We start from the raw sequence: 11,524 nt of genomic DNA, 5'->3' as shown, positions 1-11,524 counted from the left end.
CCTCAGGAGGCCAGAAGAGGGCATTGGATACCTTGAAACTGGAGTTAGAGATGGTTGTGAGGTGGGAATTGAACCCAGGACCTCTACAAGAGCAGGTACTGCTCTTAACAGTCATCTCTTGAGCCCTGGACCTGGGAAGTTGGGTTTTTGTTTGTTTGTTTGTTTGTTTTTAGAAAAAAAATTTTAAGTGGGCATAGTGGAACATGTTTTTAACCCCAGCACGTGGGAGGAGAGGCAGGTGGATTTCTGTGAGTTCAAGATCATCCTGGTCCACACAGTGAATTTCAAGACAGATAAGATTTACTTAGTAAGAACCTGTCTCAAAATAAGTAAAACTACACATATGGTTTTTATTAGTTATTTGAGAATTTCATACCATGTACTTTGACCATATTCAACCCTCACCCCTCCCCTTAAATCATTTCAGATCCATCTTCACTTCCCTAGGCACCACTAGCTTCATGTTCTCTGTTTTTCTCCTTGTAACCCTCTGAGTGCAATCTATGCTACCCACATACACTCCTGGGTGTGAGGCCACGCAATATAGTGGTTGAGTTGGCAGGGGCCTAGATCCTTATTCAAATGGACTCTCCCTCCCTCAGAAGCCTCCAACTGTCCACAGTTCCTCAGTTAGAGATGGAGGCTTAGGGACCCTTTGACCTTCCATGCTAGAATGTCGCCCGGCTTGTCCTGGTGCTCATCTTGTTCAAGCAACCACAGGTGCTGGGAGCTGACTGTGATGGTCCTGTCAAAGACAGAGACATTGTTAAATGCTAGTCCTCCTCAACCACGGGCTTTTACAGTCTTCCTACCCTCTCACTTAAGACGGTCCCTAAAAGCATCCCCGTGTGTGTGCGTGTGTGTGTGCGCGTGCGTGCATGCGTGTGCGTGTATGTGTGTGTGTGTGCGTGCGTGCATGTGTGTGTGTGTGTGTGTGTGTGTGCGTGTGTGTGTGATACAGACATGCCCTCTGTGGCTGAGCACGCCGCTGACACTTATTGCCTACACACTCTGGTGACCCAGTCAATAAGACTGACAATCAACAAGTGGAACTTCATGAAATTAAAAAGCTTTTGTATTACATGGAAATTGTTAATTGACCCAAGAGGCGGCCTACAGAAGGGGGGGGGGGGCAATGATTTTATTTTTTAAACATCTTTGCCAGCTACACATGTGACAGAAGACTCACGTTTGAAATAAGGAGGAACTGGAAAAAAACTTGAACGAGAAAACGATCCAGTTTGTTTTTTTTTTTTTTAATGAGATATAGAACTGAATGGACTTCTCAAAGGAGGAAAGGCAAATGGATAAGAAATACTTTTCAAAACGGTCGCCATCCTTAGCCCTAGAAATACAAATAAAAGCTTTTTTGAGATTTCATCTCAGCCCAGTCAGAATGTTTAAAATTAAGAAAACAAAGGACAACAAATGATGAAAAGAACGTGGGGGAAAGGGGAAGTGTCATGCGCCATTGGTTCGAACTGGGCAGCGACTATGGACATTGGTGCGGAGGGTCCTCAAAAAAAAAAAAAAAAAAAAAAAAAAAAAAAAAAAAAAAAAACCCAGAAGTAGACCTACTGCGTGACCCAGATCTATCACTCCTGGGCATATACCCAAAGGATTCTATTTCCTGCTGTAGAGACCACATGCTCACCCACATTCATTTAGCTACTAGAACATGAAAACAGTTTATCAACTGATGATAGATAATGAAAATGTGGTACTTGTATACAATGGAATGTTATTCAGCTGTAAAGAAAAATAAACTCACAAAATTTGATGGAGCTGGGAAATGTTAAACTGAGTGAAATAACCCAGACTCTGAAAGACAAGCACTGTTCTCACTCACATGTGTGGCTTCGCATCCAATCTTTACATTTGTGTATTTAACTTGGAGTCCTGGGGACTTCAGGTCCCAATACATTTCTTTTTTTTTTTAAATTAATGCCATTGCATTGTGATAGCCACAAATAATTTTACACCCAGAGAAAATGCCGGCATTAGATGCCTACATATTGGTGAGAACAAAATCGCGAAAGAAGCCGCAGATATAGCTGAGGAAAATGTTAAACCATGGGTTGTATCAAAATGTATGTGCTACTTTAATATATACAGTACCGGTACAGGCGGGTATAGCAGTTAATTCTCTGTTTTAATAAACACCATGACTAAAACAACTTTGGGAAAGAACCGGTTTATCTGGCTTGCACAGTACAGTCCATCACCAAGGGAAGTCAAGGCAGGAACTGAAGCATGGAACACAGAGAAACACTGCTTATTGGCTTGCTTCCCATAGCAACTTCAGTTACCTTTCTTATACAGCCCAGGCCGCTTCCACATGGATAGTACCACCCACAGTGGGCTTGGCCTTCCCTTATCAATCAACAACCAAGAAAATGGCCCACAGAAATGCCTATAGATCAATCTGATGGAGTTGATTCTTCAGTCGAGATTCCTTCTTCCCAAGTAGGTCTACATCTGTATCAGGTTGACAAATCTAACTCTTGACACTTAAGAACTTAGGAAGAGCAAAAGCTGAGCATTTGAAGTCATGAAGAGGACCGGACTTCAGTCTGTATTAACTGTAAGAAGGTCTTTCTTGGGCTGGAAGTGTAGTTCAGTTATAGATTCACCTAGCACACCCAAAACTCTGGGTTCAATTCTCAGCACTACAATAAAACAAACAAATGAACAAACAGTTAAAGTAAGTAACTAACTTAGTAACCCAATTCAGGGTAAGAACCATAGCTCCCAAATGGGAATATGAACCAGAATATCACCTACTTGGCTAAAAATCCCTCAGGCATTAATTACTCCAGGATGTTTTACCATCACAGATATGGAGCCCCTCTGTAGGAACATAATATAAAGTATTTTATAATTTTTTTTCAAATAAAATGAAAGGCAATCAAAGATAATGGATTGAAGAGGAGTCAGGTATGAGTCAGAACTACCAGAAACAATAGACAAATGAAATAGACTTAATAAACATAATGTAAAAAAAAAAAAAGTCACCGTCCTTGCTAGGCTTATTGAAGAAAATGTCAAGCTTCCAAATTGTGTCAGAGAACTGGAAAATTAAAATGTGACATTTAAGATGTGGAAAAAATATAGGAACGATAAGACTAGGAGATATAATAAAACACAAAAGCTACGAGTGCATTTTGAGCGGATTAGGCATACCTAAACGAAGAATGTATGACTAAGGTCAGGTTAAAAGAATCCAAAGGAAACTTAAAATCAAAACAAAATCATTGAATTTAGAGTAGGAAACACAAAGGAACAAGGTAGAAGGCCTGAGATGGAAAAAATGACATGGGAAGGCAGTGAGAGCCTAGAATTTCTAATATTGATGTCTTACAGTTTTACTGCTATGAACAGACACCATGACCAAGGCAACTCTTATAAGGACAACATTTAACTGAAGCTGGCTAACACGTTCAGAGATCTATTAGTATAAAGGTGGGAGCACAGCAGCATCCAGGCAGGCATGGTGCAGATGGAGCTGAGAGTTCTACATCTTCATCTGAAGGCTGTTAGGAGAAGACTGGCTTCCAGGCAGCTAGGAGGAGGGTCTTAAAGCCCACACCCACAGTGACACACCTACTCCAACAAGGACACACCTCCAAATGGCGCCACTCCTGAGCCAAGCATATACAAACCATCACATTCCATCCCTGACTCCTATAGGCTTGTTCAAACATATGAGTTACCTAAACATAGCATAATAAAAAAGTACCTATAGTCCAACTTCCAAAGTCCCCATAGTCTATAATATCAGTCTCAATGTTAAAAGTACAAAGTTCAAAGTCTCTTCTAAGATTCATCCAATCACTTAACTGTAATCCCCAAAGCAAGACAGGTAACCAGCTGGGTAAACTCCAAAGCCTGCATCTCCATGTCTGATGTCAAAGTGGTCTTCAGATCTCCAACTCCTTTTACATCTTTGTTGACTGCAACAAACTTCTTTCTCCTGGGCTGGTTCCACTCCCTGTTAGCAGCTTTCCTCAGGAGATAGCGCATGGCTCTGGTATTTTGAACATGTTGGGGCCTCCAAGGCAACTTCAACATTACAGCTTTTTGTTTCAATGCCTGGTATCCACACACAATCTTCTGGGTTCCTCCAAAAGGCTTGTGTCATGTCTCCAGCTCTGTCTTCTGTGCCACTCTAAGCTCTGGTTGACTCCATTCCACTGCTGCTGCTGTTCTTGGTGATCATCCCATGGTACTGGCATCTCCAATATGCTGAGGCCTTCAACTGTAACTAAGCTTCACCTCTCATAGGCTCTCTTCATGGTGCCGAGCCTCAAATCCTTTGCATGACCCCTTCAGTCCTGGGCCATCAACAACTAAGGTTGCATCTTCATCCATGGCCTTCCCTGGCCTCTCACAGTGCCAAGCCTCAGATGTTCTTCATGACCCCTTCTTATCTTCAAAACCAGTACCACCTGGGTGAGTCTTACACATTAGCAAGTCCATCTGCAGCACACAGTACAACCTTGGCTGTCTCTGGAAAACAGCTTCTTTTGTGCTCAGAAAACACTTCCCAGAAGATTTCACCTCCATGATGCTGATCTCTTCTTAACCACTGCTAATTTCTTAGCTCCAGCAACATCAATGGTCCCAGTGATCCCTTCTATTCTTCACTCTGAAGCCAGCCACATAGCCACAGCTGCTGAGTTCTGCTGCTTGCTAAGGCCCCTCCTCATTCTATTACCAGCTTTCTGTTTTCTACCTCATCATAGCCTCAGCTTGGCTGTCCCGGAACTTGCTGTGTAGATTGACTTGAAGTCAGAGATATGCATGGCTCTGTCTCCCGAATGCTGGGATTAAAGGCATGTACCGCCATGACTGGATTTAAGCTTTTCTCTACTTTCTCTGTCCCAAGCTGGCCTTCAAATCAGAGATCTGCTTGGCTTTGTCTCTTTGGATTAAAGGAACCATGCTTGGACCTAAGCTTCTCATGGCCTCTGTTCCTCAAGATCCAGATCTGTGTCTTTCAGTCTCAAGATCTGGATTACAAGTGTGCCCTCCATACACAGATAATATGTATATGTATGTATGTGTACACACACACACACACACACACACACACACCACTGAATTGACTAAATCTAAAAAAGGCTTTCTTTCAAAATTCCTCCACCTGAAATACATTATTTTTGCTTAATCAGTGGGATTGCTAAATAGTCCAATAATTAGCAGAGGTACATGGTTGGCATGGCCACGCCCAGCCTTCCATCCCGCCGACCACAGGCTCAGGCAAGAATACACACTACGCGAGCACAAACACGTACCCAGGCGCGCACGCGCGCGCGCGCAGACACACACCCCTCCACCCGCGACACACACAAGCGCACATATACGCATGTATGTGACTCAAGAAGAGGTTTCTCCGTCCTCGTCCCCTACAGTCAACGCTGAGAAGTTTTTGAGAAGCAGTCAGCAGGCGTGACACCAGAGTGGTTCCTTTAAATGGTCTTAAACCCTCTTAGATCCGTTTGAAAGAAATCCAAGCTGCAGTAGAGGCGACAAGCAGCCCGATGCCTGTCAACCTACTGGCACACAAGTGTGCCGAGGACCTTCCACGCTCTAGAAGTCAGCTGCGGCGTGGAGATGGAGACGCAGGACTGGCCGCCTAAAAAGCGCTAGGTAGTCCGTGTTTTTCCATAAATACCAAACAGCCTGTAAACTTTTTCTCACTTAATCCTAACTACCCCACCACACACACACAATCTATGCTTCTTCGCAGGAGTCAGCTGGCGGTCTGAACACGAACGTTGAGAAACAACAGGAGCTAAAACCAGCCCTTGCTCGCAGGAGAGAACAGAGGCGAGAAAACACAGTAAAAGCCTGACCTCACAGTCAGATTTGCCCGGTGCTTGGAATGGAAAAAAAAGAACCACGGGCAGCTCGCCGCGCGATGCATGCTGGGATGAGTAGTTTGTCCCGCCGGTCCCGCACGTAATCAGAACAGAGCGCAAGTTAGCTCCGAGATCAAGAACTACGATTCCCGTGGGGCCGCGCGGCGGGGGAGGGGCGGGGCCGGAGGAGGGGCGTCTCCCTCTCGCAGGTTCTAGGGTTGGAAGGAGGCGGAGGAGCCGCGGTCCAACTGCTGAAGTCTCCATGTGACAGTGAGTGGGGTCCCCTTTCTAGGCGCCACTCCACTTCTGATCACAGTCACAGGAACCGGCCGATATTCCAGCACCGACAGACCGGCTGGCCCTGGACTCTGGGCGTCGGACCGTGCCGCCACCAGACTTGGGGTGCGGAGTGAACGGCCGCCCAGGGGAAGGAGGCGGAGCGGCGCGGCGAGCGGGGCTCTGTGGTGGCGCCGGCGCCCCCGAACTGGCAGACATGAACGGCTTCACTCCGGAGGAGATGAGCCGAGGCGGGGACGCGGCCGCCGCCGTGGCCGCGGTGGTCGCTGCAGCAGCTGCCGCCGCATCGGCGGGGAATGGGAACGCAGCCGGCGGTGGGGCAGAGGTACCCGGTGCCGGTGCGGTGTCGGCTTCTGGGCCACCTGGAACAGCGGGTCCCGGCCCCGGGCAACTCTGTTGTTTGCGGGAGGATGGTGAGCGGTGCGGGCGCGCGGCAGGCAACGCCAGCTTCAGCAAGAGGATCCAGAAGAGCATCTCTCAGAAGAAGGTGAAGATCGAGCTGGATAAGAGTGTAAGTGGCTCCAGGACCGCCCTGCACTGCCCTATCCTGCGTGCCCCGCCGGATCGATGGCGGGGTTCAGGAGTCTCAGAGACTGGGCTGCAGGTGGGATTAGTGATTCTCTGATTGAAACAAAGTCCCTGCAACTCCGGCTACCTACCCCCCCCCCCCCCCCAGCGCGCGCTCGCTCAGTGGTGCGGGTCCCCTCCGCCCCTCACCCGGACTCCCGCTGCCTCGCGTGTCTCCCACGCCAGGCTTCCCTCTTCCTCCTTTGCTGCGATCTGGAAACGAAACAAAGGGGACCGCAGCACCGAGGGCCCAGAGTAGTTTTCTCGCAGCCGGGCAGTCCCTTCTGGAATGGAGGCGCCTTTGTTTTGCTGCCAGAGCCGGTGTCTGCCCTAGGGAGCAGCTCCACTCCTCTAGAGAAAGTAGAGTCTGGCTAGACCCCACAATCCTGCTTTTTTCTTTTCTTTTTCTTTCCTTCTCGCTGTTCTCTTTCTTTTGAACACAGACAGGCAAGCCGAGCTCACCAGTTGCCTTGCAGAGAGATGGTTGTAAACGGCGTTTGAGGTGTCAGCTCTTCGGGCAGCTGCTCCAAACCAAGGCTGCAAATAAGCCTCTGCGGTTTTACAACCCTCTCGGCAGCCATCGGGATTTCTTTTTCTGTCTTTATGCACGTCTGCTGTTTTGGCCAGCTATGAGGTTTCAGAGAATTCCATTGCTACTTTTCAGAGCTCTGACTGATGGCAAATGAAGAACAGGATACAGAACCTCCATACATCCTGTATATTTTTAACTTGTCCTTAGCTTAGAAGTCAATTTTAAAAAGCCTGTTCATTCGGCCTTTAATTGTAGCCTTAAAAGGGGGAGGGGGAGAGTGTCAATCAGCTCAGTGTTTACTATCCCACAGTATACAACTCTCAAATGCCTGAGTAATTAAATTTTTTTGAGAAGTTTATTTATGATTCTGTTTAGGCAGTTTCTCAGTAGGGTCCATGAGAAACTTTGCAAGTGAAGGTGAATAATTTCAATTTCCTTTAATTGAAAACACATAATACAGAGAAATACATTCATTTAATTCTTAAAAAGAAACCTTAGGGTTTGAAATTTAAACATAGGACATGAATTCAATGGCTCATTTGTAAAACAAAATGTATACTTCGTATCTGTGTAGACTTTGATTATCTAATTAGAAAATCAGGAAGCGTATACCTACCGTTAATATAATTTGCTGCTCTCAAGTTAGAGAAAATACTAACAAGTACAAAATTGTGGGCAATGTCACCTCTGCCCTTAAGTCAAAATCAGCAGGAGCTAACTTATTTAGGTCACCGTTGTTGCAATTTGATGACAAAACCCAGAGGATTGGAATTTCTCTTCCTCTGCGTGTGTGCCTTTTCTAAAGGTACCACCTGCCCACCTTTTCCTTAACAGTATCACCAGATTGCTAATGTTACAATATTTAAATATTGTAAAGAAACATTATATAGTCTTAAAAGTGGCCTGTCAGACTATTTTTAGTCAGTCACCTGGGCCTGTGCATTTTACTAATATTCAGCTGCGTTTTTCTGGACTCACAGTCTTTGAAACGTCTTCCTTTGCAGGCAAGGCACCTTTACATTTGTGACTATCATAAGAACCTAATTCAAAGTGTTCGGAACAGAAGGAAGAGGAAAGGAAGTGATGATGATGGAGGAGACTCACCTGTTCAGGACATCGACACTCCAGAGGTAGACAGCAGAGTTTTCTCCATGTTAAATCATAAGCATGCTGGCAGTTCCAAAACCATTCTGTAAACATTTGAGCTCCTTTTTAACCATTTAAGCATTGGAGAAATCTCAAAATTAAATAGTCAGTGAAGATGTATTTATACTAATATTAAATCTTAGATGACATTCTTACAGTTCCTGACATACAGCTTCCTCTTTTGTCTCTCCAAAAGTTTACAATGTATATCTCCCAAAGGTGGATATTAACTGTTTAATTAATTACAGGTCTGATTGTGTATGTAAATGAAGTCATTGTGCTGAAGTGCCATACAGATCAATGCTATCTTTTCAGCAGAGTGAACTAATTCATATATTAATTTTTTCCCTAGGTTGATTTGTACCAATTACAAGTAAATACACTTAGAAGATACAAAAGACACTTCAAGCTTCCAACCAGACCAGGTCTAAATAAAGCTCAACTTGTTGAGGTATACATAAATAAGCTTTATACTGTTTAAACAATCCCGTTCACACCAACAAGGTATCATTAAGTGATGGTGAAATAGATAAATGTAGTATATTGAGTAATACATTACATGCAGTAAAGTCAAAGTTAATAGGTCTATTGTAGAAGAATATAGTTGTTTAGAAACCTCTGTCACCTACGAAATCTCTTCAATGAGTGCTTAGTGGATTATATGCAGAGTATATGTAGCATCTTTTGATAGTGATTTTCAGAGTAAGTATTCAGTGAAAATTTTTTATCATCATTCTAGAATTCTGTTTTAAATTTCTAATTATTCAATGAATATTTATTGAGAGATGGAATATAAATATGGAGTGGAATATAAATGGAATATTTCCATTGAAGGATGGAAAATAGATAAGCTTACACATATTTATTAGAATTTAGTTTTAAAAGTTTCTGTGGAATAGGCCTACAGATGAGCCCTGAAACAGGATTTTCGTTACTTTCTAATCTGGCTTTCAGATACTTTTGTTTTCGTTAGCAGTTGTTTTTAAGTAGAGGATACTTTCTTTACATTAAGAGAAAGAACAAAAACTTCAACATAATGTTTACTTTGTATGGGACTTCAGTTCCTTTGGTGTGTTTTGGAAGCTAGTAGTGTGTATGTGTATGTGTTGAAGAAGTAATAAAGCCACAAAATCTGTGAACTTTTAAAATATTTACAGATTTAAATAATTATACTTTATATCTAAAGCAAACGTTTCCACTGGATAGACACATCAGAAATATGTAGGGATGTGTGTATCAATACGTATATATTTACGTAAGAGTTTTCTTATATTCTTCAGTTTGACATTAGTAGTCAGCCTACATTTCTGATGTGCATAAATAAAAAATATGAGCTACAGTTTTTGTAGAAAGCTCTTTAACATTAAAATTCAGGATGTTAACTAGCCACATTTTTTCCTATCTTTCTTGCCTAGGCAACAAAATTTTTTTCTTTAAATGTATTTCAAAGCTTTCATCCTTTTTCTGCTGCACAGTACATAAATATGAAAACATTTCCTACTGTAATGAAGTATATTAGACATTAATTTAGTATCGTTATCCCTGTTCTTTAACAAATAACCAAGATCTGATGCAAAATTATATTTAACTATGAACTCAAATCTCAAGCTCTTAAAATCTAATCTTGAAAAAACTGTTGTATTGGTTCAGAGTTACTTTCTATTCTAGAAAAGCAGGCAGTCTTGTCTGAATACAGATATCAGCAGCTGAGTTTCTCATCTGTTGGTAATTGTGGTGTAAATGTTAGATTTGTGCAGTAAAAGACAGGAAAACAGTCCTTTTGAACATCCCTCTAGGTCCTTGAATTTTTCATTCTTAAATTTCATTCAGAAAAATTTGCAAGAAACTTAAGAATTAATATCAATTGTACTGATATTTACGGTATAGTTTGTTACTAAGAGTTTTTTTTTTTCTTTATATTAATCTTTTCCTGTGAATATACTCTAAACCCTCCCTCATATGATAGGCATCAGTTCTGGTTTATTTCACTGGTATTTAATGTTTAAGAATATGTAGTTTGCAAACTGAAGTTAAAAAGTTTAAAGGGAAAATACTTATAACAAGTGCACATGAATCAAGGCAACCAAAGCAGGGCAAAATCCTCAGAATCAGAGCTTGTTAACTGAGCCCTTTGAAATCAGACTGTCTTTGGTTTATATCTTGTTTTCATGTTCCTTGGAGCTTGTTAATATTAAGACAGTTTAATTTTTAAAAGTATTTGTGGTCACACAGCACTTTGGCAAAGTAGTATCTTTTACTAAGCTCACAGCATCTGTTCTATCTAACCTTTGTCCTTTTTTTTTTTTTTTTTTTTTAAATTTGTAGATAGTTGGTTGCCATTTTAAGTCTATTCCAGTGAATGAAAAAGACACCTTAACATGTTTCATCTACTCAGTGAGGAACGACAAGAACAAATCAGATCTCAAGGCCGACAGTGGTGTTCACTAGGAGAGATGCTGTTCACACTAGCACATAGATGTCTGCCTGTAAAGAATGTTTACTGTTTTTCAGATGTAGAAATGTTCTTGTGTATTTTTTCTACTGAGGATCTTTTTTTTTTTTTTTGGCTGTTTTTGTTGTTGTCGTTTTTTGATTCTAATAATTAGTTGGAAACTCATATAAACTGAGCTTCCTAGATTGAACATATTTTAAATAAAGGTTATTACTATGACAGCTGCTTCAGCCTATTTATTTTATGAAACTTTGTTTATGTTTTAAGCTTTCTGGGGCCGGTATTAAGATTTCAGGTAAAGGTTCTTATTTTGTAAGCTTTTCTTACAAATTCCAAGTAATTAAAGGTAAAAGAGGAATGACAGACATGACCCACGTGCCTCCCCTAGGCCAATTTGATTAGCAATTAAGCATTCTTATTTTGTTTTTGTTTTGGTTGTTTCTCTGTGTAACCCTAGATGCCCTGGAACTCACTCTGTACACCAGATTGGCCTCAGATCTGCCTGTCTCTGCCTCCTGGATGCTGGGATTAGAGGCATGGACGGCTAACACCTGACTAGCATTTTTTTTTTAAAGTGCTTTACAATGTATGTTAGCAAATTTGAAAATTAGACTTCCATTGATTTTTCAACCACTTTTAAATTTTCCTTTATGCATTGGTATTCTT

General features: G+C 42.2%; 1 protein-coding gene across 1 annotated transcript; it reads left to right on the top strand.

The window, feature by feature from the left end:
* Positions 1-5,346: 5,346 nt before the first annotated feature.
* Positions 5,347-11,077, top strand: Sap30 (Sin3A associated protein 30). Its single transcript, XM_034519836.2, has 5 exons — positions 5,347-5,652; positions 5,753-6,672; positions 8,265-8,390; positions 8,759-8,857; positions 10,732-11,077. Exons 2-5 carry the CDS (start codon positions 6,358-6,360, stop codon positions 10,852-10,854), a joined length of 663 nt encoding a protein of 220 aa, XP_034375727.1. The 5' UTR covers positions 5,347-5,652; positions 5,753-6,357; the 3' UTR covers positions 10,855-11,077.
* Positions 11,078-11,524: the final 447 nt, after the last annotated feature.

The sequence above is a fragment of the Arvicanthis niloticus genome, chromosome 16 (genome assembly GCF_011762505.2).
Source record: "Arvicanthis niloticus isolate mArvNil1 chromosome 16, mArvNil1.pat.X, whole genome shotgun sequence".
Classification (NCBI taxonomy): Eukaryota; Metazoa; Chordata; class Mammalia; order Rodentia; family Muridae; genus Arvicanthis; species Arvicanthis niloticus.
This window is presented reverse-complemented; position numbering and strand designations above follow the sequence as displayed.

Bases quoted from the DNA above. Each gene is read 5' to 3' on its own strand.
- Sap30 (XM_034519836.2), top strand. From the start codon at position 6,358: ATGAACGGCTTCACTCCGGAGGAGATGAGCCGAGGCGGGGACGCGGCC. The intron at 6,673-8,264 runs GTAAGTGGCTCC...CTTCCTTTGCAG, and splicing joins AGATCGAGCTGGATAAGAGT to GCAAGGCACCTTTACATTTG. The intron at 8,858-10,731 runs GTATACATAAAT...TTAAATTTGTAG, and splicing joins ATAAAGCTCAACTTGTTGAG to ATAGTTGGTTGCCATTTTAA.